This window comes from Bufo gargarizans, chromosome 1 (genome assembly GCF_014858855.1).
Source record: "Bufo gargarizans isolate SCDJY-AF-19 chromosome 1, ASM1485885v1, whole genome shotgun sequence".
Taxonomy (NCBI): domain Eukaryota; kingdom Metazoa; phylum Chordata; class Amphibia; order Anura; family Bufonidae; genus Bufo; species Bufo gargarizans.
The window spans coordinates 294,104,161-294,131,080 of record NC_058080.1 but is presented as its reverse complement, the minus strand read 5'-3'; the positions used below and the strand labels follow the sequence as shown (position 1 = coordinate 294,131,080).

General features: G+C 47.5%; 1 protein-coding gene across 1 annotated transcript in view; it reads left to right on the top strand.

The window, feature by feature from the left end:
* CENPC (centromere protein C) overlaps positions 1 to 24,038 on the top strand; it is a 37,127-nt gene extending 13,089 nt beyond the window's left edge. Inside the window, exons 4-6 of the mRNA XM_044304554.1 lie at positions 744 to 895; positions 8,501 to 8,591; positions 23,327 to 24,038. Of these exons, the coding sequence (XP_044160489.1) occupies positions 744 to 895; positions 8,501 to 8,591; positions 23,327 to 23,418 (335 nt within the window). The 3' untranslated portion in view covers positions 23,419 to 24,038. The remainder of the gene's footprint in view (positions 1 to 743; positions 896 to 8,500; positions 8,592 to 23,326) is intronic.
* The last annotated feature ends 2,882 nt before the right edge of the window (positions 24,039 to 26,920 follow it).

The following is a 26,920-nucleotide window of genomic DNA, read 5'->3' as shown; positions in this document are numbered from 1 at the left end:
GATGGCCACTAGCACATCCGCAATACCCAGTCCCTATAGCTCTGTGTGCTTTTATTGTGTAAAAAAAAAAACTGATTTGATACATTTGCTAATTAACCTGAGATGAGTCCTGTACGTGAGATGAGTCAGGGACAGGACTCATCTCAGGTTAATTTGCATATGTATCAAATCGTTTTTTTTTGCACAATAAAAGCACACAGAGCTATGGGGACAGGGTACTGCGGATGTGCTAGCGGCCATCTAGCAACCCATGTCCTCAGCTCTATACACAAAATCCCGCTGACAGGTTCCCTTTAAAGGGCTTCTGTCACCCCACTAAAGTGATTTTTTTTTTTTTTTTTTTTGGGCTAGTGAAATTAGTTATATTGCGATATATGACAATATAATTGTGTTACTTACTTTGATCCAGCAGTTTCTGCAAAAAACGAAGTTTTATAATATGTAAATTCGGTCTCTACCAGCAAGTAGGGCGGCTACTTGCTGCCCTACTTGCTGGTAGAGACCGAATTTACATATTATAAAACTTCGTTTTTTGCAGAAACTGCTGGATCAAAGTAAGTAACACAATTATATTGTCATATATCGCAATATAACTAATTTCACTAGCCAAAAAAAAAAAAAAATCACTTTAGTGGGGTGACAGAAGCCCTTTAAGCCGACCTGCATCTATCATTGGAGATGTGTGTTACAGTTAATAACTTATTTTTATATTATTGCACCTTACTCTGTTTATTTGATCACAGAATGCATTGCCCACGGTGACAGGAGCGAGTTTGTTGGCAATGATTACTATACATACTGGGATAGCTTCAAAAATGAGATTTTTACTACTGGAAAGCTGATAATCGCCCCAAGAAAGAAGAGTAGAATGCACATTTTCAAGTCTAAAATTATGGTGGGTAAAGCTTTTTAAATGCAATCTATATGGGGTGAAGAGAAATTGGATTAGTATTAGGCTACGTTCACATCTCCGTTAGAGATGATACAGCATAGATGCCAGCTGTCGATCGGACTAAAACGCTGCATGGTATTTGTCAGGCCGAAACCCGGAATTTATACCGGAAAGCAGCTGGATCCCATTATAGCAATAGGGATCCGGCTGTGATCTGTTGAATCTGGCAAGCTGTTCTCTGCCTTAACAGTCTGCTGAAAACTGGCGATTTGAACGCAGTCTTAATGCAGTGTAAAAACAATATATTGTTCCCTGAGTAGGGTCCTGGGGAAATAATTATTCACATTCATAGGTTAATTAGACCAAAATATTCCCTCTTGGAACTCCCTCTTATTGTAAGGAGGGAATATTTTGGTCTTAAAGCAGTGTTCAGCAGCATCTTTAAGGCTAGTTTCACACTAGCAGCAAGGAACTCCTGCAAGCTGTTCCGGCGGGTGAACAGCCTGTCGGATCCGTGCTGCCGCTAGTGCACGCGTGCCCCCGGACTACCACTCCGGCCCCATTGACTATAATGGGGGCGGACAACTTCCGCTGGAACTCCTGCCCGCCCCCATTATAGTCATTGGGGCCGGAGCAGTAGTCTGGGGCCACGCGTGCACTAGGGGCAGCACGGATTCGACAGGCTGTTCACCCGCCAGAACAGCCTGCCGGAGTTCCTTGCCACTAGTGTGAAAGTAGCATTAGCTATTCTCAGTCTTGCTTGTTAGTTCTTTCTCAGCCACATTTGATGATGATATAAGTAAAAAGTCAATCAATTACACAGTCTCTTACCAGTAAAAAACCCTGAAATATTCATAATAAATGGAGTTCATTTTGTACTACTGAAAAGGGGTTTTGTTACTTAAGCAAATGGCCTTTATCATGTAGATAAAGTTAATAGAAGACACTAATGTATTGTGACTGTCCATATTGCCTCCTCTGCTGGCTTGATTCACGGTAATTCCAGATCCGGCCGGAACAGCCTGCCAGGACGAGTAACACCAGTGTGAAACAGGCCTTAAACTACTTTTGCACAGTAATAGCATGTCTCATGGAAAAATTATACTTTTTTTTTATACTGTCACATTCTAAAAGCTATAGCTTATAAACTTTTCAACTAATGTAGCAATATATGGCTTGATTTTTGCAGAATGAGAGTAGTTTTCATTGTTTCCATTATGGGGTACATGGGACTTAATGATTTAAAAAGACAGCGGCCTAGGCTAAGGCCCCTTAGTAACCGCCTTAAGAAGGTTTATTGGCGAACACTAAAGAGCCTTAGGCTAGACCGTTGCCTTTTTACAGCGGCCTAGTCTAAGCTCTGCTTGGATCTCCATTCAGCTGAGAACAGGTATTAGTCTCTCACTTGATTGCCGGGCTTCTCGTCCGTTACAAAGAAGAGTAGCCAATTCTTGAGTATCCTTATAGAGATGCAGTCATAGCCTTTGTTAGACCGCCAGCTGCCGTGGCATTTCAATGGCACCCAGTAAGCAAGTTCACTATAGGGCGATGGTGACAGAGGGAGGCCTCTCGTCTTAACTGCCTAGATGCTGTGGTCACTATTGGTGTATGGGATTAAGTGGCCATGATCTCAGAGCCATCAACAGCTTCAGTCAAATCTGGGCCTTCACATTGGTCAGCGTAACCTGTCCGAGACCTGTTTAGTACCTGCCATCTTCACCAGGATTAATGGGCGTCAGGGACTGAACATATTCTGCTCTACACATGCTATGCTGAGCTCTCAAGAGGACAAAAAAATCTCATCAGTACAGAATACATGAGTTTTTGCACAAGTGTCTATGACAACATCTGTTTCTTCAGTTTTACAAGAATCCTTGAGCTGGGGGTGGAGCCTAGCAGCAGAGCCGGATGCACGCACCCGTGTGAGCTCTGCAGAGGATCGTCGGTGTGCAGGCACATTATAGCTGTTTTATAGCCCCAACATGGGTAAACCTTCTAAAGATAAAGCCAAAGAAACTCTGGGGCTCCCAGAGTGTGAGGCGGGCGGACAAGATGGCGCCGCGAGCAGAAACGCCGGAGGCTTCAGACTCTGACGACGGAGACGGCAGCGAAGCGGCTGCGCCTTCTGTTAAAGAGGACTTGCCTGTATCTAGAGCTTTTATGAGGCAGCTGCTAGCGGAGGCGCTGGATCCACTGGTCCTGGAACTTAAGGAGCTGAAACAGGATCTTAAGCAGCAGAATGATCGTGTAGAAGTGTTGGAGAATGCACAAGCGTCCATAGTGGACTTTAGCACAGCCATCTCGCACAACATGGATCAGACACAGGCTCACCTGAACTCTCTGTACAGCCAGCTTGAAGATCAGGACAACCGGGGCAGGCGAACTAACCTCAGACTTAGAGGTTTCCCGGAAACCATACCAGCGGACGCCATTATGTCCACATTGGCGGACTTTTTCAAAAGCTTACTACAGGGGGGAGAAAACCTGGACTTCACATTAGAGAGAGCCCATAGGGCCCTGCGCCCGCCACCGGGACCATCTGAACCCCCAAGAGACATAGTGTGCAAATTGATCAGCTTTCAGACAAAAGAATGCATACTTAAAGCTGCAAGATCTATGCCGCAGGTCTCTTTTGAAGGCTCAAATATCCAGATATATCAGGATCTCTCACCGCTGACCCTGAGAAAGAGGAAGACCCTCAAGCCACTGTTGGATATATTGAGAGAGCGCAAGGTGACATACCGATGGCTTTACCCTTTCGGGTTACTGATAAATTTCCCGGATAGGAAGATCACAGTCAGATCACCAGCGGACCTCATGAGAATCTACGACAAGCTGGACATCACAGACTTGCATATTGAGGACTGGAACCCAGTTCAAGAACTCACCCAACTCCCAGCACTGCCGTTGATCACCCCATGGACACCGGTAAGCTCTGGACGACCGCAGCGTCAGAGGAGAAGATTTGAGAAGCGCCGCTCTTGTAGTCCATCATCTGGGAAAGACTGAGTATAAAATGCACTAGTCTCAGTTTAATTCTTATATGCTTTATGTTCTATAATGCACTTTGGTAAGGATATATCTTCTTAACCGATGTTGTAATAACTGCCTGCACACCCACTCAGATCCTCTAGGTGGCAGCCTGCGCCCACGTTTCTCACAACTACTCATGAGAACCACCAGTTGTTCCTGTTAGGAACCTTGTTCTTACTGTTCTTGTTAGACAGAAAGTTCAGTTTTGTTTGTGGCGACAAGATGGATTCAGTAACTTGTGTGCTAGATCTGCCTTTTTGTTTTTACTTTTACTTTTATTTTATTAGCGGAAAGGGGGAATTACAGAGATATGAATGGCGGTGATAAATGCATGTTCATTCAATGTAAGAGGGATGAACGCACCTACTAAAAGGAGTCAGATTTGTAACTTAATGAGGAGACAGAAGGCTGAAATTCTGCTCCTTCAAGAGACCCACTTCCGAACGAAACACGTGCCTAAACTAAGCCATACGACCTATAACCAATGGTTTCATAGCACCTCACCAGCCTCTGCCTCCAAGGGAGTCAGTATAGCTTTCCACAGACGTGTTCCCTTTGAAGTGCGGTCATCCCTTGTTGACGTAGAGGGAAGATATATTTTTGTCAAAGGGGTCATAGGACAACAGATCTATACTTTTGGGAGTGTCTACGCACCAAATACAGCCCAGGCGGCCTGGTTGAGCAGCACTCTGGCACTACTCCAGGGGTTTGCAGAAGGCCCAATGATTTTAGGGGGAGACTTAAATGTGGCTTTTTCTCCAGAACTAGATACTTCCCTCGGGAGATCATCGGTCCCACAAGCTGCGCTAAGATCTATCAGAAGAAATATCACTAACGCAGGATTAGTAGACAGCTGGAGAGCCCTACACCCGGGACAAAAGGACTACACGTACTATTCACCGGCTCACAAATCCTATCAAAGGTTAGACTATGTGCTAGTGTCCACCTCACTACTGCCTTGCTGCTCTAAGGTGTCTATCGGCTCCATCTTATTGTCAGATCACGCACCAGTGTTCATGAGTTTCCATCTGCTCAATATCCCTAAAAGTGAAATGATCTGGAGACTAAATGAAACCCTCCTGCATACTCCGCAAAATGTAGAGAGCATAAGGGAGAAAATTGAAGAGTATTTTACCCTCAATGACTCCCCAGACATAACACCTGGAACGGTGTGGGAAGCGCACAAGGCAGTGGTGAGGGGTCACTTCATCTCGCTTGGCTCGTATCTTAAAAAACGTAGAGAGGCAGATATAATTGAGTTACAGAACCAAATATCAAAGGCGGAGTCCTTACATAAAAAAAGACAGACGTCCGAGATACTAGAAAATCTTGACCGCCTTAGATCGCAAATGAAAAATTTGCTTAATTCTAGATCGGCAAAACTATTTTTGTCGGCCAAGTTCAAATATTACGCCCACGGCGACAAGGCCTCTAAATTTATGCTGTCACAGTTAAAAAAACGTAAGGCCCTCTCATACATCCAAAAAATTCAACGTTCCCCGACGCAAACAGTCTTCCAAACTGATCATATAGCGTCATGCTTCACAGACTACTACACTAAATTGTATAATCTAAGTAAAGAGACAACCACCGCTGAAAGACATGCTAAAATCTTAGACATGAAGAACTGGTTATCAAAACTTAATCTGCCCAAACTAAAGAAAGAGCAATCACAAATGTTATCCCGCCCATTTGACATGGTTGAACTAAGAAAAGCTCTTAAAGACTCACCCCTACACAAAAGCCCAGGTCCGGATGGTTTGCCAATGAAATATTACGATTCTTTCCAGGCAACCCTTCTACCCAGATTTATAACGGTATGTAATTCCCTATGGGACGGTAAACCCTTGCACCCTCACATGTTAGCAGCTCAAATAACAATAATCCCTAAAGATGGGAAGGATCCCGCATTATGCGCCAGTTATAGACCAATATCCTTGCTTAATACGGATCTCAAGCTACTAGCTAAGATGCTTGCATCTCGCCTTCAGCCGCTGCTACCCCAGTTGATCCATATTGAGCAAGTTGGTTTTGTAAGTGGCCGTGAGGGGAGAATGAATATAAGCCGGCTGATTAACATTATTCACCATGCTAACTCTACTTCCACTCCACTAGTTCTTCTCGGCACTGATGCCGAGAAGGCTTTTGATAGAGTGGACTGGTCTTTTATGTGCACCGCACTGAGGACCTTTGAAATACCAGACAGCTTTATTACGGTAGTAATGGCGATGTACGGTAACCCGAGTGCAAGAGTCCTGGTGAATAGCACACTTTCCCCCCCCTTCACTATTAGTAACGGCACTAGACAGGGCTGCCCCCTCTCCCCACTCCTTTTCATACCGTCAGTGGAGCCACTGTTACAGGCTGTACGGCAGGATCAAAAGATACAGGGAGTGACCATAAAAGGGAGAACCCACTCTCTTGCTGCGTTTGCAGATGACCTCCTCTTTATTATTACGAATCCCAGTGAAGCTTTCCCGGCGATCCATACCCTATTAGACTATTATGGGGGTCTATCAAACTTCAAAGTCAACCTATCCAAATCGCAAGTTCTGAACGTTTCGCTGGATTCACATGCACAAACTCAATTAGAACAGAGTACCCCCTTTGCCTGGTCTACTAGTAGCATCCCTTTCCTGGGTGTGAATATAACTTCCCGTTACTCAGACTTGTATGAAGGGAATTTTAAAAGTATTCCACAAAAGATTAAGGAACTTATGACATCATGGGACCTGCCGTTCACCTCCTGGTTTGGCCGGAGGACCTTAATCAAATCAATAATTCTCCCGAAGGTGCTCTATTACTTACAGGTACTACCGATAGGTGTACCGAGAGTGTTCTTCCTGCAGCTCAGGAGAATATTGACGCGCTTCCTCTGGAGTAGTGCCAGACCTCGACTGCCCTACAATCAAGTGATTAAGCACCAGAAAGTAGGAGGTTTGGGTATACCAGACTTTCTCCTCTATTACAAGTCAATACAGAGCCTGAGAGTTTTGGAATGGATACGTAATCCGCCAGGAAGACTGGATGTGGGGTTAGAACAGGATTTAATAGGTATCCCATTGCGATCCCTAGCGCTACTTTCATCATGTAGACAGGAGACCTTGAGACAGATTACTAATCCCCTTACACGTAATACCCTCAAAATATGGTTCACAGAAGTGTCTAGTAAATTGATATCAGGGAGAACCACGCCTTTACTACAGGTCAGAGATGTCTTGTGGGACTCCACCCCAGAGTTTAGGGCAACGTTAGGGGAGAGGCCTAGGACGATTTCCACCCCGTTATACGATCTCATCTGTGCTAGGCATGAGGAGGAGGATATAGCTACAGATTGTCTTCAGTTAGGGGATGTATCTTGTTTTCAGTACGCACACATTCTGAAAGCCATCGCAGGAATAATGCCCCATGGTCAAAATGAACCCACCCGATTTGAACAGATGGCCCTAGGAAGGAACGAGCCTAAGCAAAAGATCTCCAAAATTTACGCCTCATTACTCGACTCAGTCTATACTAATACCCCCCCTTTCATTAAGAATTGGGAGAAGGATCTGAACATTAAGTTCACGTCCGTCGAAATAAGGTTATTGCTGTCTCAGACTAATAGAATATCGAGATGTGTACGTCTGCAGGAGAACTATTACAAAATGATTACTAGATGGTACTACACCCCGATGAGACTACATAGGATCTTTCCCTCCTCTCCATCGCAGTGCTGGAGATGCTTGGAGGCAGAGGGTTCATTTGTTCACATTTGGTGGGACTGCCATTCTCTTGTACCCTTCTGGAAGGAAGTGTGTGACATTATTTCAAAGTTGCAAGGCGGAACCTTCCCACTCTTGCCACAGTACTGTCTTATAGGTCTGAAACTGCCGACCTGTTATTCCCTTTATGCCAACCGTCTACACCAACAACTTCTCGCAGTAGCTAGACTCCTAATAGCCTCAAACTGGAAGTCGACAATAGTGCCCAGTACCCAGCATTGGCTGGCCCGCTGTGACCAGGTGTTCCGGATGGAGCAAATAGCCCATTGGGAGAGTAACAATACCCCCCTATTTGAGAAGGTGTGGGGGCCCTGGAAGAAATTCCGAGATTTCAACTGAGGATAGAATATGGATCACGTGCTATGTTATCATATGGTGCGCCCCGCTGTTCATAGTAGTTGGGTACAAGGTCCTCCGCTATACTGTACTATACTATACTATACTAGGGTATTTAGGCAGAGTAAGTCTAGTGATATTATGAGTTTGTTAAACTTTCATTTAATGTCGCTTTTTATGTTCAAATGTGTTTTTATTTGCTGTAAAACTATATGGAAAATTTGACCATGCACATGTCTGATTCTAGACGTATAGTGTTTAGATGAGACCTGCTGTAATTTACATGTCCAGAAGATGACATCTCTCATGCTTTTTCCAATAAAATATTTTACAAACTAAACTAAGAATCCTTGAGCTGCTTCTGTGAAAAGTGAATGTGCCATCATTAATATCAAATGGTTTCTCCTTGCTGATTTTGTTTAAATAAGTGGTTTCTGATCTATTTCTAAAGGTTCTGTGTCTTCATTATTTATAGGTTTACTATGTAGAAAAAGGGCAAGTGCAAGTGAATCTAAACAAATCAGAACGGATTTTAAAGAATGGCGACTTCTTTTTCGTTCCTCCAGGTAAAGCAAAAACATCTAAAAAAAAAAAACTTTTAAATAATTTTCATTCTTAAGACCTGAAAGCTATACATTGAAGCATACAGTACAGACCAAAAGTTTGGACACACCTTTTCATTCAAAGAGTTTTCTTAATTTTCATGACTATGAAATTTGTAGATTCACACTGAAGGCATCAAAACTATGAATTAACACATGTGGAATTATATACATAACAAAGTGTGAAACAACTGAAAATGTCATATTCTAGGTTCTTCAAAGTAGCCACCTTTTGCTCTGAATACTGCTTTGCACACTCTTGGCATTCTCTTGATGAGCTTCAAGAGGTAGTCACCTGAAATGGTTTTCACTTCACAGGTGTGCCCTGTCAGGTTTAATAAGTGGGATTTCTTGCCTTATAAATGGGGTTGGGACCATCAGTTGTGTTGTGGAGAAGTCAGGTGGATACACAGCTGATAGTCCTACTGAATAGACTGTTAGAATTTGTATTATGGCAAGAAAAAAGCAGCTAAGTAAAGAAAAACGAGTGGCCATCATTACTTTAAGAAATGAAGGTGAGTCAGTCCGAAAAATTGGGAAAACTTTGAAAGTGTCCCCAAGTGCAGTCACAAAAACCATCAAGCGCTACATAGAAACTGGCTCACATGCAGACTGCCCCAGGAAAGGAAGACCAAGAGTCACCTCTGCTGCGCAGGATAAGTTCATCCGAGTCACCAGCCTCAGAAATCGCAGGTTAACAGCAGCTCAGATTAGAGACCAGGTCAATGCCACACAGAGTTCTAGCAGCAGACACATCTCTAGAACAACTGTTAAGAGGACACTGTGTGAATCAGGCCTTCATGGTAGAATATCTGCTAGGAAACCACTGCTAAGGACAGGCAACAAGCAGAAGATACTTATTTGGGCTAAAGAACACAAGGAATGGACATTAGACCAGTGGAAATCTGTGCTTTGGTCTGATGAGTCCAAATTTGAGATCTTTGGTTCCAACCACCGTGTCTTTGTGCGACGCAGAAAAGGTGAACGGATGGACTCTACATGCCTGGTTCCCACCGTGAAGCATGGAGGAGGAGGTGTGATGGTGTGGGGGTGCTTTGCTGGTGACACTGTTGGGGATTTATTCAAAATTGAAGGCATACTGAACCAGCATGGCTACCACAGCATCTTGCAGCTGCATGCTATTCCATCTGGTTTGCGTTTAGTTGGACCATCATTTATTTTTTAACAGGATAATGACCCCAAACACACCTCCATGCTGTGTAAGGGCTATTTGACTATGAAGGAGAGTGATGGGGTGCTGCGCCAGATGACTTGGCCTCCACAGTCACCGGACCTGAACCCAATCGAGATGGTTTGGGGTGAGCTGGACCGCAGAGTGAAGGCAAAAGGGCCAACAAGTGCTAAACATCTCTGGGAACTCCTTCAAGACTGTTGGAAGACCATTTCAGGTGACTACCTCTTGAAGCTCATCAAGAGAATGCCAAGAGTGTGCAAAGCAGTAATCAAAGCAAAGGGTGGCTACTTTAAAGAACCTAGAATATGACATATTTTCAGTTGTTTCACACTTTTTTGTTATGTATATAATTCCGCATGTGTTAATTCATAGTTTTGATGCCTTCAGTGTGAATCTACAATTTTCATAGTCATGAAAATAAAGAAAACTCTTTGAATGAGAAGGTGTGTCCAAACTTTTGGTCTGTACTGTATATGGCAAAGACCTAACAGGTGACTTTAGTGAGATGCAGGTATTTCCCTGTGCTCAATGTATTGTAGCATACAACAGAAGAGCCTCTGGGCACTCATTAATTCAATACTATGCTGCATTAACCCCTTAAGTACTGGATCCATTTTCTTCCACACGTTCCAATAGCCATAATGTTTTTAACTTTCCGTTCATTTAGCCATATGAGGATTTTTTGTGGGGTAAGTTGTATTTCTCGCCCAATTTCCTTGGGGGACACAGAAGACCTTGGGTATAGCTCATCTCCCTAGGAGGCGTGACACTAAGTGAAAACTGTTAAGCCCCTCCTCCATCAGCTATACCCTCAGCCTGGAGAGAGAGACTGCCAGTTTTTGCTTAGTGTCAAAGGAGGCAAGACACTCCCTGCTACTGCAGGGCTGTTTTCTCCTTGTTTAAATTTTGATTTTTACTTTTTTCTTTTCTTTTTGTTCCAGATCATCAGGGACAACAGAGACGCACTAGACCTCTCTGTTTCTCCCGGGGTTGAGCTGCGCCAGTGCCGGTCACCCGCACTGCTGCCTCCCCCACAGAAGACAAGGTGGATCAGGGCAGCCCAGCTCCCCTACATCCCGCCAGCGCAAGGGTCGCCCGCACGCCAAGTCCCTCTCCCAGCGTCCTGCCACTACGGTGCCAGTAGCTGAAGGGGCGACCCTGCTGGAATGGACCGAGGGTGAAGACGACTATGGTGAGAGAGTGGCTTCTCCAGCCCTACGTCCCCCACCCCCCACCCTGGTCTCCTGCGTGCCTGACCCCCCATACTGGGCCTCTGGACCCTTCGGTCACTGCTGGACCTAGGCTGGCCCCTGGGGTGCTGCGGGGCGACATTCTACTCCCTGCTCCCTCTCCTCCCTTCTGGCCCTCATGGGACATTTTAGCAGCAGGATGCTGCGAATAGGCAGCCACATCGCCTCCCTTCACTTATCAGCGTCCCTCCTGGGAACGCTGTGCTCGCATCCTCACGGGCACCCGGTCTCAGGGTCCCCCCATCCCCTCACCGATGCGCTGCTCTGGACCGGGGGCCTTTTCCTGACGGCAGTGCTGCTTGGGTTTTTACTTCCCGGCCTGCTCGGCCGCACCTCCGGCGCTTCTTCCCGGCCTGCTGGGCCGCACCTCCGAGCTGGGCCGCACTTCCTTCCCGGCCCCCGACTGTTCTGGCCTGCGGGGTAGACTCCCGCGGCCGGCTTTTGGCTTGAGCACGATGCTCCAACGATTCCGGCCGGCCGTCGGCGACTTCCGGCCGGGCGCCGCAAATTTTGGCCCAGGCTTCGGGCCTACTGGGCCGCATTCCGGCGCTCCACCCGAGCCCCTGACTTCCGGTCCGCGGGGTGGGCTTCCGCGGCCGGTTTGTCCAGGCAGTCCGCTCCGGTTTCCTGTGCGGCCCCGGTCAGCCGGGTGCCGCAGAAAATTTAGGCCCCGGCTTCACGGCCTGCTAGGCCACAAACTTCCGGCCTCTGTTGGAGGGGGCGGGAACTTCTCCGGGTGCGAATTCCAGGTTGGTTGGCTGTTAACCCTTCGGGTACCGGCGGCTCCCGATGGGCCTATATGGCTGGCGCGCCCCCCCCCCCCTCTACTTCTATGCTGGGCACCTGTATGGTGGCACTTCTTTCTGCCTCAGTGAGGCTATTTTTTATTTAGAAATGCATAACATGGTTAAGCTAATGGATTTCTTGTGCGCTGCGCAGGACGCTGCAGCCTTATCTCAGTAGCGCCGCCTGTATGCGTGCTCCTTCCATGAGCGGCATGGTGTCGCACTCCCCGGCTGGTGCATGTTTCCCTTCTAGGTGGTTCTTGCCCTCTCCGGGATACAGCGCTGGCCAAGTGCATGCGCTCTCCTTTTTTCTGTTGGCAGAGTTCGTCACCCTCCAGCTATGGTAACTGCCATGTGCAGACAACCCCTTCCTAGGCGGGATACTGCACTCTCTCTGGCTGCAGGCTTGCCTGGTGCATGACCCCCCGCTTAGGTGGAATACTGCACTCTCACCGAATACGGTGTTGGCCATGTGCACGAGAACGCTGCACTCATTGGATTCGCTGCAGGCCATGTGCACAACCCCCTTCCATAGGCGGAATGCTGCACTCATTGGATTCGTTGCCGGTCTTGTGCATGTCCTCCTTCCATAGGTGGAATCTGCACTCTCACCAGATACGGTGTTAGTCTGGTGCACGACCCCCTCCCATAGGGGACCGCTGCACTTTCACTGGATTCACTGCCGGCCATGTGCGTGATTCCTTTCCATAGGCAAAACGCTGCACTCACTGGATTTGATACCGGCCATGTGCATGACCCCCTTCCATAGGCGGAATGCTGCACTCACTGGATTCGCTGCCGGTCTTGTGCATGACCCCCTTCCATAGGCGGAATGCTGCACTCACTGGATTCGCTGCCGGTCTTGTGCATGACCCCCTTCCATAGGCGGAATGCTGCACTCACTGGATTCGCTGCCGGTCTTGTGCATGACCCCCTTCCAGGGGCGGAATGCTGCACTCACTGGATTCGCTGCCGGTCTTGTGCATGACCCCCTTCCAGGGGCGGAATGCTGCACTCACTGGATTCGCTGCCGGTCTTGTGCATGACCCCCTTCCTCTAGGCAGAATACTGCACTTCATTGGATATGGTGCTGGGCAGCCGGCCATGTGCATAACCCCCTTCCATAGGCGGTATGCTGCATTCTCATTGGATTCGCTGCCGGCCTTGGGCATGCCTTCTTCCCTCAAGCGCCATGCATACACCCTCACTGACTGGGGTCGTTCTCTCGCTGGTAAGTTGCTGGCCGCGTGCAGGACCCCCTTCCATGGTGGGATGCTTGCAACTCACTAAATCCACTGCCGGCCATATACATGTTCCCCCTTCCGTGGGCGGTGTACGGCACTCTTACTGGATTCGCTGCCGGCCATGGACATGTCTCCTTTCCTCAGGCAACATACACACACTCTCACTGACTGTGTTTGTTCTCTCGCCAGTGTGCTGCTGGCCAGGTGCCTGACCCCCATCCATGGCGGGGTGCTCGCATTCTCCCTGGTTGCAATGCTGGCCATGGGCATGGCTCCCCCTTCTGGGCAGCATACTGCACTCTCACCAGATACGTTGCTGGCCTCTAAGATGGGTGGAATGCTTGCACTCCCATTGGATACGGTGCTGGCCTTGTGCGTGACCACCCCTCATTCCATGGGTGGACTTTTTGTACGCTCACAGGACTCACAACTGTCCTTGTATATGCTGTGCTGGACTTGTACTTGTCCCCATTCATTGGCGGAGTAGTTGTACTCTCACAAAATTCGGTGTTTGGTGGATTATTGCACCCTCACTTAATGCTAGGATTACCCTGTGCATGTCCCCTTTTCACTAGGTGGACGTCCTGCTGGATGCGGTGTGGCCATGTGCATGGCCCTCTTCTGGGCGGAATATGGTATGTCTTACTTCTCTGAAGTAGGTGCTGGTCTTGGGCATCACCCCCTTGTGGGGCGGGCTTTGCACGCTTGCTGCCCGCACTGTTTGCCAAGTACATTCTCTTCTGGGCGGACTGCTTGCGTTCCGTCGCATGCCATACTAGTCTTGTGTATGTCCCCCCTTCCGGTTGCACTTTGCACTTCTGTGGTTTCTGTGGGACTCTGTGGCTGGCCCTCCTTGCTGTATGACTATTTCGCGGTGGGCGGACGCTCTTGTGCACTCTGTGCGTTGTTGGGCCGTGTATGCCTTCTCTTTCCGTAGGTGGGTTGGCTTTCTCACCGCTTCTGGGGCTGCTTGTACGTATGCCTCCATTCTTCCTGCGACTTGACGTTTTTCTCTTGGGATACGGTGATTGCCGCCGGCCTGGCACTCTTCTCTGAGGAGATCTTTCTGTTCACCTGGCCTGGACGGGCTCTATTGCTCTCTACTGCAGCGAGCTGGGTGGTATCCATTCTCTGTTCGGAGGGTATATTTGGTGTTTCCGTTGTGACGGTATCCACCATATTCGTTGGCCCTTCCGCCTGGGGAGTGTTTGTGGTTCCTAGATGCGTACCCATTAGTTACCCTGTGGCATTGCTTCCCAGCGCAAGCGGTCACATGGTCGAGAGTGCTGTCTCCAGCGTCCCTCGCAGTCTACGTTGGCTCTGGCCGGATTACGGTTCCCTCGCCTGTTGCCATTCCTCCTCTTGGATGCGTTTTGGTTTGAGTCCTTCCTGTTGGCACCCTCCGTGCTTCAGTTTGTTTTGCTACCAGGTTCTAGCCGCTCTTTTCGAGCAGGTCGCCCAACTTCTCTTGGTTGCTCGATTACCCAGGTCTCAGGGACCTCCACTTTCGATTCGTTAGGGTATTCGCCTTCTGCGAATTGGTGAGCCGGACATCTCGGAGTAGCGGAGTTCTGCTTTTGAGCGGTCCTGTGGCTTCCCTGTTGCCCACTCCTCCTTGCGGTTGGAGGGTGTCATCCGTCTTCTCGGCTATTTTTCTCTCGACGGCTCTGTTTTGGCTTCTCCTGGTCAGTTTTACTCCGATGTGGCTTCTGCCCCGGCCAGGCTTCAGGGGCTGTTCCTTCACTGCCCTCCCCCCTGGGGAGACCATGGTTGTTCATATGGATGGTCCCGGTGTTCCTTATGACCTCGTACTGTCTCCATTGTTCACACTGGCTGTACTAACTGTGTGCCTATTACCGGGTTTGCCGCATTCTGTCCTCCCGCTGGGTGCAGATTACTTTTACCATTCTGGGCGATGGTCCTGCTTGGACTTTACCTTCTCGGTAACCTGGCGGGCCTACTTTCTTCTGTCAAGATTACCCTTCAAGCCCCCACTTCGGGTCTGTAGAACACCTTCCTGTGGTGGCTACAACGACAAGGACTTTAGCCTGACTTGTCCTGGAGTCTGTTGGAAACTGGCCGGGTCCCTTTCGGTTCCTTCCGTTTGTCCATCTGCTCCCCCACTCCGCGTGGATTCGGGACGGCGTTGCTCGGGGGCCGACGGGACCAGTTTTCCCAACCTTTTTGCCCGTGTCACTGATTTGCGCTTACTCGCATTGGATTTCCTCCCGTCTGCCCAGACGAGTCCAGCGAGCACACTAGTGTTCGCTCCCGGCCGTGCTTCGTCCAGGTTCTGTTGTCTGACTTAGGGTCTTCCCTGGGGTTCTTTAGGAAGCTGGGCATTCACCCAATTCTGCCTTTCTCTTCCCGTGATTCGGTCTTCTCCAGTCTGGCCTGGACCTGCGACTGGGACTCTGTTACTTGAAGTGTCTGCAGTTTTTTGTTTGGACATCTCCGACTCTTGTCGACGCTCGGTCTCTTGTTTCCAGGAGGTCCGCGCCAAGGTTAACGGCTCCTGGGTGCTTTCCTCCGCTTTAACCACATGGCTATTGCTGTGGTTACTGCTCAAGGGCGGGGTTCTGTTTTTTTTTTTTTTTTTTGGTGTCACCGTTCATTTCACCAGAGCGGTTGGTGCCTCCGGGGCCGAAGGCATTGGGCTTCAGCCATGTCATTGTGCAGGGTGGCCACGGTCTTCCTTGCACTCTTTACCAGGTTTTCCTGGGTGCGTACTCTGGCTTCGGCGGCGGCTGCTGCCTTGGGCCGCCTGGTTTTTTTGCAGGTGGCATTTCCTTGCTGCCTTCGGGTGCTTCGCCTTGGTGCTGTGGTCCCTCCCCTCTTGGACTGCTTTTGAACGTCCCAAGGTCTTCTGTGTCCCCCAAGGAAATTGGGCGAGAAAACGAGATTTTTGTATAACTTACCAGTAAAATCTCTTTCTCGCTCTTTCCTTGGGGGACACAGCACCCACCCATTCATTGGTTTTTTTCTGCACGGTTTCCGAGTTTTGTTTACCCGTTGGGTAGTTGGCTTGTTGTTTCCACTTGTTGGTCTTTGCCTTTTCTCACTACTTGGACACGCAACTGGCAGTCTCTCTCTCCAGGCTGAGGGTATAGCTGATGGAGGAGGGGCTTAACAGTTTTCACTTAGTGTCACGCCTCCTAGGGAGATGAGCTATACCCAAGGTCTTCTGTGTCCCCCAAGGAAAGAGCGAGAAAGAGATTTTACTGGTAAGTTATACAAAAATCTCGTTTTTTTTAAGGGCACCATTTAATTTACCTGGTCTGTTATTGTAAAGTGGGAAAAAAATAAAATTAAATTCAACCAATGTTTTTGGGGTTTTGACATCGCTGCATTCACTGTGCGCTAAAATGACATGACGTCCTTATTCTGCGACTCGGTACAAATGTAGTGATACCAAACTTGTATAGTTTTCTTTTGGTTTACTAATAAAATAAAAATAGCCTTTGAAAACATCAAAATGTTTGGGGGACACAGCACCATGGGTATATGTCCAACTACCACTAGGAGGCAACGATAGACATAAAAAAAAAGTGTTGGCTCCTCCCCGTTGGGCTATACCCTCTCCACACACACTAGGCAGATCAGTCTTGTTCTAGTGTCCATAGGAGGCAGACCTGACCTGCTTTTTGTGCAGTTCATCCTGCTACTTTTTTATTTTATCTTTTCTTCAAACATTTTTTCTTCTCTTCTCTGCAGGTTCCGGCCTGCTGCAGGGCTGGCTCCATCGTGTTCCACTTTAGTTGCCCCCCTGCGGGCGCGTACTCGGGTACCTGGCAGCCACCCAGTCCTCAAATCTGCTTCCGCAGTGGAATTCCGGCAGTCCCACGGTTCCCGTGTTGAGTCCGCCGAGGGGGTGGTTACTGCTGCGCCTGAAGACGTCTGATGGTAAGCATGTTAGATTAGGGTCTCCCACCCTCCTCCCCGGGCCTGGCCTCGTTCCCCCCTCTACCTTCCAGGGTACCTACATCTCTCAGGAGAGGCCTCTCCGTATCCTGGCCCCAGAAGCCCCCTGGCCTTCTGTTTCTTTTTTGCTCTCTGGGGGTCGCTTCTTAAGTTCTCTGCCCCACCTGGCCCCCGTTCGTCACAGCAGATCTGGGGGACTTGCGCGATCGCTCCCGGCCGCGCTCCACTAATTTAGGCCCCGGCTTTTCGGGCCTACTAGGCCGCAACTCCCCGCCCTCTTTCTCTCTTTCCCGGGCTTACTCTGTCCCCTCCCCTCCGTGGGGGAAGCCTGGGAGGGGCCTCTCTTGCCTGCCAATCCAGCCCCATGTTCCCTGCTCTCTCTGAGGGGCGTTTCTTCCTTCGGCTGTCGGCTCCTGCTCTTTGCCGGTCTTCTGCTCTCCTGCTGGGGTGCACTGCACATCTCCCGGGGTCTGGTAGCAGGGATCTCAAGTCTCCCGGACGTTCAGGGGGTCTCCCGCTATTAGATAGCGGCTTCCTGACGCCTGCATGTGAAATAGTATGTCCCGGAATCCTCTGACTGAGCTGTTCAAACGGATCAGCTCAGAGCACAGAGACGTTGGCAGCAGGGAGGAGTGTAATTTGATCTTAGAGTGGAAGCCAGCCCCTCCCACCCGGCCTGCAACCAATCAGAGCTCAGACAAGCAGCTCTGAGTCACACACTGTACAGGAGGGAGTCTGTAGACTCATTCGATTCTTTGAGTTAAAAGAACAGTTTACACTGAGGCTGATGACCAGGCTGCAGCAGTGATGAGGTCAAGGGACAGGCAGTCAGCAGAGAGATAAGAGAAGTGACAGGACACAGTTTAGATTACAGGTTGAATTAACCCTTTAGGGTAAAATTGGCTTCTCAAGGAGATATATATGTTAACGGCATCCCTTCTGTCTCATTCAGTAGCTACATAACTATTGAGAGAGATGTATTTAAAAAAATAATAATAAATAAAAATACATTTAACCCTCCATTTTAATTATATTATTTACCCCAGTGTTAAATTCACCCCTCCTGGATGCTTTAATCATATACATAAATATGATAATTTGGGGCAGGGTAATGAGCCCAGTCCTCCACACCATAGAGCAAAGTGTGCAGATTCTGCATATGTTTGAAATGAGTTTTGTGGTAGGCAGCCTCTGGCTGAATTGCTCTGCAGCCCCCCTTCCTCCCCTCTCAATTGCTGCGTTCTCCTGCAGCCATTCCACCTGCTCTATAGCTGCTGCAGCACCTTTTGGGAAAGTGGCATCTGGGGACAGATGGGACAGCCTTGCTGCTCTATGAGGGCCTCCTCTCCCAGCCTCCCTATCGGATCGCCATGTATTTCGCGTGCGTCCGTTGTCTACGTAGGTTTCCATTGTGTGTAGGTCCCCCCTGAATGGGCTCCCTCCATGTCGAGCCATGGGAACCTTGCCTTACTCGCCCAATCCCTGGCTGAGTCGCTGGAGCGCTAACTGTAAATTGCGGTCTCCTCTCCCCCTCCCCACCCCAGGGTCCTCCCTGCAAATGGGCCACGCTCACGCGCAGTTACAGGGTCACGCAAGGAGTAGCCCACGGACCAACCTCTAGTGGTCTCAACTAGCTTCCACCCCTCCTCGGCATCCTCGGGTCCCCCCTGGACAGGCCGGAGGCTGGTGTCGAAGCCTTTTCCGTCAGTTGCCTCTGGGGACACCTCTGCACCGATTCCCTCGGAACAGAGCATCAGGCGATCTTCCCGGGTTTGGTGCCCCTCTGGTGCCTGCACAGGTAATTACTGCAGGTAAGGCAGCCGTCACCGTGCTTAGCAACTGGGACGCCTACGCGGTGTCTCTGGTACGTACGCCCTCGTAGGCTGTACACGACAGACATTCCTGGTTCCCCTATCCAGGGGCAAGCTGATAATTCAGACAAACGCCTCTTGTAGGGTTGGTTACCCCCCTTGGCCTCCTAAATGGTTCTTTTGTAGTGCCTGTACCAGAGAATACAGGCCGGCTTCTATTGCCGTGGCGATTACATCTGTCCGTTTCCAGCCGCCTTGTTACTTTCATAGGTAGAGCTCCTACACCTACTCCAGGTGCTGTAGCCATTACTCCTGACTGGCTTAATGGTGTTCCATGCGGCACTATTTCCCCCTACCAGGCGAGATATACCGGCCGCTGTCAATTGCCGTAGCAATTGCACCTGTCTGTTTCCAGCCACCTTGCTCCCTTCATGGGTAGAGTACCTACACCATCTCCTGATGCTGTATCCAGTATCCCTGGCGGGCTCTATTGTGTTCCGTGCGGCACTATTTTTCCCTTCCGGCGAGATATAGAGGCCACTCTCAATTGCTGTTGCAATTGCCTCTGTTTGGTTCTTGTGGGCACCAGGCTACCACCTTGTTCCCTTCATGGGTTGAGTACCTTCACTATCTCCGGAGGCTGTTGCCGTTGCTCCTGTCTGGCCTTATGGTGTACCTTGCGGCACTATTTCTCCCTTACCGGATGAGATATTGAGGGTCAGCGACATTATCCTCGCTGGCCTTCCTGCCTGACGAGTCAGGGACAGAACCACTTAGCGCCACACACCTGCCTGGCAGGTGAATTTTCTGCTGATTGCTCTGGCATTGGACAGGGTTCCGTGGTTCCTTCGGGGTCCGGGTGTTCCCTTATATTAGTAACAAAGTACATAAGGCCGAAAAAAGACATTTGTCCATCCAGTTCGGCCTGTCATCCTGCAAGTTGATCCAGAGGAAGGAAAAAAAAAACAAAAAAAACTGTGAGGTAGAAGCCAATTTTCCTCACTTTAGGGGAATAAAAAATTCCTTCCCGACTCCAATCAGGCAATCAGAATAACTCCCTGGATCAACGACCCCTCTCTAGTAGCTATAGCCTGTAATATTATTAAACTCCAGAAATACATCCAGGCCCCTCTTGAATTCCTTTATTGTACTCACCATCACCACCTCCTCAGACAGAGAGTTTCATAGTCTCACTGCTCTTACAGTAAAGAATCCTCTTCTATGTTATATTCTCTGCTTAGTTGTACTATCTAACAGAGGGCAGTCCCCTGGGACCTTGCTATTGTCTGCGCCTGTCTGGTACTCTCTCCCCCTGGGAGTCTTCTGTATGTTGGTCGCAGCTGGTTTCTACATTTCGTGTAGTCACTCCTGTTTCCTTTATAGCGACTTCGCTATTCCTTATGCATATGGGTGTCTGTTGTTTTAGTGGTACAACCCAAGCTGCTGTACTTGCCCTCCCCGGGACAATGTATGCAGATTGCTAGCCATTATTCTTGGAATTGCTAGTTGTCCATGGCAAATTCTTTCCCATATGGTGATTCTTTTCATTTTTTCTTGGATCTTCTTCTGGTTTTTGTTGTCCTCTGGTGGTTCAGTTCCCGGTTCCTTGGGAGACCATTGTGGGTACTCCTTTCTGGATTCCTTGTCCCTGTTCATTTGACCACACAGGTTCTGTATGATAATCGTTGTTTGGGAGGGGCCTGGGTTGATTGTTCCCCTTGTGGGTTCCAATAGCCTTGTGGACCTCTTGGGATTCGTATCCATCTTCCCATCCTCCCACGTCAAGTTCCTGGTGTTGAGTGGTTTAGTGCTACGGTTTGCATTTCCGCCTTATGGTCTCCTTCGGGAGGGACTTCCTCCTCCTTGTGGATCATTCCTCCTTAGGCTGTTGGGAGTACTCTCCTTCTCCTCCCATGTCCCTCAGTCCAGTGTGCCCCTGCTGAGCCTTCCTGGGCTTGCACCTCCCTGATACTTAAATAGTTTTCTCCGGTCTTGCGCTTCTCAGCGATATTTTGTTTTCAGAGGCTCGTCCCTCGTCTCCTGGTTTTGGGATGCAGGGCTTATCTTTTTTCCTGGCCTTTACTTACAACCCTCTCCCATTCCAAGGGTTGGCGGTTTCCCTTAGCGCCTTTTGGGATTTTTTCCTTTCAATAGGGCGCTTATCTTCTTCACCTGCTTGGCGGTGAGGGGAGACCTCCTTCCTTCACAGTGAGCCTTGCTATGGCTTACCTCACTCGTTTGGCCTTCAGTGGTTCCATGTTCCCTTGCCCCCCTGGCCCGTCAGGATTGGCCTCAGGGTGTTTGTGCTTTCGCATGAGACAATTAGGATGTTTGGTAGCGCCAATTCGCGGTGCTGTCCTACTTTCTCTCCAGCCTTAGGCTGACCTGGGTGTTTCCGTTTGCCTTCTTCTTGCATTTGGGTCATTCTCTCAGGCATTTGTCCTGGGGTGCTGGCAGTCGTCACGGTGGCTTCCTTGGGGTTTCTTCCTTGTTATGAGGCTTCCTGCCTATTCCGTGCTTTTTTCCTGTTGGGTCCCATGGTTCTCCCGCACTTGTATGCCCAACAGGTGGCATGGCTGTTCTTTTCCCACCCTCGGGGACTGCTTTGGGACGTCCCATGGTGCTGTGTCCCCCAATGCCATGCACGAGAAAATTGGATTTTTTGTACTCACCGTAAAATCCTTTTCTCGTAGTAGGCATTGGGGGACACAGATCCCACCCTATGTTTTTTACTTCCGCTTCTCTGGGCTGGTCTCTTGATCTTTCCCGGTACGGGAGTTGTTGGTTCCTTGCCTTTCTTCTCTCTCCTACTTCTTTTGGTACAAACTGATCTGCCTAGTGTCTGTGGAGAGGGTATAGCCCAATGGGGAGGAGCCAACACTTTTTTTTATGTCTAGTGTCGCCTCCTAGTGGTAGCTGGACATATACCCATGGTGCTGTGTCCCCCAATGCCTACTACGAGAAAAGGATTTTACGGTGAGTACAAAAAATAAAATTTTTCTTTGCGTCCCTGTTTTCTGACTGACATAACTTTTTTTTATTTATATATACCTATTTCCGGCCACAGAGCTGTATGAGGGCTTGTTTTTTTTTGGGGGGGGAGAAACTGTACTTTTTATTGGTTAGCATTTTTGTGGTACGTACAACTGTTAAATCACTGTTTAGACTGTGAATTGCATGTTTTTCTTTTTTTCTGTTACGGTGTTCACTGCACAGGAATTTTTTAAAATATATTTTAATAGTTGTGATACTAGTCGTGACGTCATTGGACCTGAGGGAAACGGAGAGAAGGCTGCAACGCTGCTGCCAGCTCCGCTGCCTTCTCAAACATCTGATCGGCGGGGATCCTGGGTGCCAAATTCCCACCGATCAGATGCTGATGATCTATCCACAGGATCGATCATCAGTTCAAAAGAACTGTAAAAACCTCTATAATAGAGATTCTATTTAGGTGAATAGAATTTTCACATACTCCCTAATGAGCTCATGCACAGCTTAGCAGAGAGCTTACCATGGCACCTGGAAGGGATAATATTCTGCATAGAAAGAGAAGAACATCAAAATCCAGATGCAAAGCACTATAAACAAATACTGTATTCTATAAATCCTAGTAGAAAGATTGAGCAAACATATTCAATATTTCCATTCATAAAGGTATTTTCCCACGACAAACACATGCATAAGATAGGGAATATATGTCCAGTAGCTTGGACCCCTGAAGTTCACGAGAACAAGATCTCTGCTGCTCCATTCAGATGTCTGGGACCGGTACTTCATTAGCAAAGTATAACACTCTTCTGTTTTCAGCAGTCCCATGGAGTTATATGGAGCGGCAGGGCACATGTGTAGCTGATGCTTCATTCAAACAGGGTAACATAAAGCCCCCATTCTCATGCTCAGCTGGGGCTACGGTAGTTGGACCCCTATCGATCAGACGCTTATTCCCTAGTCTATGGATAGTGGATAGAATGTTGTGGTAGGACAACCCCTAGTTTGTCATTTAAACCAGGTTGGTTTGGTGCATGACTCATTTGTGTTTCAAGGCATGCAGGTTCTTTTGCTGCCAATTCAGCTGCCAATTCACATTAAATGTATATTAGCAGACTCTACTTATTTCATCTGGTCTGCTCAACCATGTACTTTGGTATGGGTGGTCCAGCAACACTGTTGCAATGGGAGAAGGGTCAGATTGCTGGAGTTCATGCCGGAATATTTTGTTCTCAGGAATTAAGCATCCACCAGTGATATCTGTCAGCTACTTACTCCACTCACCCCATACATAACATATGTATGCTTGGCAGATGCAAGTGTGCCTGTGTGTGGATGGAAAACTTGCTTGGGTGAAATTATCCTTAGTATTTGTGCATGTCAAAAATGTAAAAAAAAAAAATCTGGCTACCAGGGTTAAATTATGCAATCTATATATTTGTGGATTTGAAGTTTTGATTGCAAAAAAACTGTAATTAATTTGCTGTAACATCTTTGTTTTTCAGCAAATAGCTGCACTATAACCAATCTTCAAGACGAGGAGGCGGTGCTGGTCTACAATTTTTTAAACATGGTTGCTTTATTCACAAAAGGTTAAAGTTTTATCTATGTTGTATATAGCAAGGGACAGCTATATTTTTGTTATTACTAAGTAATGTTAACCTTATCCGACATCCGCTGTACATATACGGTGCTGTAGGCAAGGAGCGTTCCCAATACACTGTACATATGCAGCGGGGTGATCGGGGGGGGGAGGCACGGGAGCTGTGTCTGCACAATCACTGACGGGGTCTTGCTGTGATTGACGGCCAGGCTGCTGCTGTAATAGCTGGTATCAGAGTTGACTCAGCCATTTAACCCCTTAGATGCTGACTTCTACATCTAAGTGGCTTACAGAGGGAGGTAACACCCTCTGTACCCCATTGGTCCCAATGATGTGATTGTTGGGTACCAATGGTTTTTATAGCAGCCGTAGACCTTACAAAGGCATCCAGGTCTATCCTGTGGAGAAGTTTAGTAGGCCCTGGCATCACTCACCCGGCCTGTGATAAATCCTTACTAATCTTCGGTGCATGGACGTTCATGGCTATCCAAATGGTGCAAAATGTTCAGGTGTTGTCTAATAGGGAAAGTAACTGTGTAAAACTGGCAAGTATAATGTATTACAGCCGTTCAAGTCCCATGTTGGGACTGAAATTTAAAGAAAAAATTTGAAATGTTTAAAAAAAAATTAAAGTTTAAGAAAGTTTGTTTTAAAAATTGTTGTTGTTTTTTTGTCTCACCATGCCCATAGCAGCATGCACATTACATTTTACCACAAAAAAAGGGAAAAAACTGTCCCAGAACTGTCTTCTGTTCTTTGTAAAAAAACATAATATAAAGCAATCAAAAACTGTTACATACCCCAAAATGGTACTGAAAAACAGTCACCTCTTCCCACATAAAACAAGACCACACTCAACGCCTTAACTAAATTAAAAATAATTGGGAATTTAATTTTTTTTTTTTTCAAAAATGCTTTTAATGTGCAAAAGTTGATGTCAAATACTTTGACAGCATACAGTCAAACCATCCAAAAATATAGAGAGATATACACTTTGCCTTGTCAGTGTCTTGCAGTTCCAGGCCTGCTCTTTCTCACCAGTCCTTTCAGTTAGTATTAGGGAATCTCTTTAGTGTCCATGTTGTCTCCTTCTCTTCACTTTATTACTTTACATACACACTCCTATAAAGCCAGTTCAGGACAAGACTGCCAAAACAAAATTAGACCAACATCTACAAACAGTATGAAAGTACAGGTGCTACCATGGCAGAGATGTAAAAGCAAACCAACTCTGTGCATGGAGCAGTGGGATGATGTATAAAGACTCATGCCCATCTACCAATGGCACTGTGGCTTCTTTGTTACCCATGATAAAACTGGGACATGAAGCTGGGTGATCAACATCTCTGGTTTTCTTTTTTATTTGCACCTCAGAGCCTCTGCAATTATCATGCCGTGTTGTATACTCTGGTCCCCAGGACCCACCTACCAGTCATGTTTTCAGGATTTCCTTAATAATTTAGTGTTCATGCATCATGACTTACCACAGGTATTCATTCTGTGGGATATTCTCAAATCCTGAACGGTAGGTGGCTCCCGAGGACCAGAGTTGAGAAACCCTGACATAGGAGGTGGTACCGTGCTTGGGAGAAATTGTGTAACAAAATGTGCTGTGCTTTTTCTCCTATTACCATTTCACATCCCAGTCTTAAAGAATTCTATGAAATCTTGGGGGTCACACAATCAATGCGCTCTAAGGTGAATTCTTAGAGAGGTATAGTTTTCTAAATGGTCACTTTTTGAGGTTTTCCATTGCACTGGTACCACATGGTTTTTTCAAATGCAACAAGGTGCCCTAAAATCGGGCAAAACCGGAAGGTGCTTCTTCCTTTCTGCGCCCTGCAATGTACCCATACAGTAGTTAAGAACCATATTTGAGGTACTGCCTTACTCAGGAGAAATTGTGCAGAAAAGTGTAGGATTCTTTTCATTTTTTTTTTTTTTCCCTCTTCTTGCCTATTGTGAAAATGAAAAATCTAGGGCTAAGGCAACATGACATTTGTCATTTTCAAGCCCAGTATTATTACATTCTGTGAAATATCTGTGGGGTCAGTCAAATGCTCACTTCACCCCTAGATATATTTCTTGAGGGGTATAGTTTCCAAAAATGCAATAACTTCTTTCGGGTTTCTCCTATTACCCCTTGTGGAAAAATGAAAGGGGTTGTCCAGGAAGTAGCAACCTGAAACTACCTCAGAATGCGCAAGGTTTTACCATGGCCCTCACGGTCCCTTGATCTGAATATCATTGAAAATCTGTGGCTAGATCTCAGAAAAGCAGACTTTTTCAAGGAAGAATGGATGAAAATATCTCAAACAGGAATTGAAAGACTCTTGGCTGGCTACTAAAAGCATTTACAAACTGTGATACTTGCCAAAGGAGGTGCTACTCAGTACTAACCATGCAGGGATCCCAAGCTTTTGCTTTTGGTCCTTTTTCCTTAGGCCTCATGCACACGACCATTCTGTTTTTTTGCGGTCCGCAAACCGCGGATCCGCAAAAAACGGAAGCCACCCATGTGCCTTCTGCAATTTACGGAACGGGCGGCCATCAATATAATGCCTATTCTTGTCCGCAAAGTGCGGACAAGAATAGGACATGCTATATTTTTTTTGCGGGGCCACGGAACGGAGCAATGGATGCGGACAGCACACGGAGTGCTGTCCAGCATCTTTTGCGGCCCCAATGAAGTGAATGGGTCCGCATCCGAGCCGCCAAAATGGCAGCTCGGATGCGGACCCAAACAACGGCCGTGTGCATGAGGCCTTAACTTTATGCCTTTTGGAGATCATTTTATGTTCAACTTGCTTAACTGTTCAGAGTAACTGTAGGAACCAACAGGGTGCACAAACTTTTGCATGCCACTGTACAACCCCTTGATTTATTCTGCTCTGTTAACATACCGTACCTCCCTGTTGGTTCCCCATCCCTTTTGGCTTCTAAGTCAAGTCATGTTGCATTGGAGGGTTTCCAGTTTGTCTGAATATATTTTTAAGTAATAATCTATGAAGGTAGGTGTAATTCTGTAGTGTATGTCTTTTACCTTTATTGTTCCTGTCTTCCATTCTGGCTGTGGTCACATGACCATGTCCACGCAGCTCTCATTTCCTGTGTGGACGTGTCAAAGCAGCAACAGGCGCAGTGATGGGGGAGTGTCTATGTAACTAGCTGGGTGGGAGGCGGCTACAAATTAGCTGGGTGTTGTTACGGGTGGTGCTGTTGCTGTGGTAGAGAAATGAGAAGTGCATAATGGGATAGGCAACCGCAAGTGCTACATGCATGGGTAATGATAGTTCAAATTGGAAAAAGCATGGGAAAGATCTACATGAAATAACCAACTACATGATCATATCTGTTAAAAAACGGGGTAATCCCAGAAAACCCTCTGAAGTCCATTTGGAGCAAAATCAAAAAGTTGAGAATGTTATAAATTGGTTTATTTCACATTTTAACTTTAGTGTCAGGAGCTGGAGACAGGACTTTATAACTCAGTTTT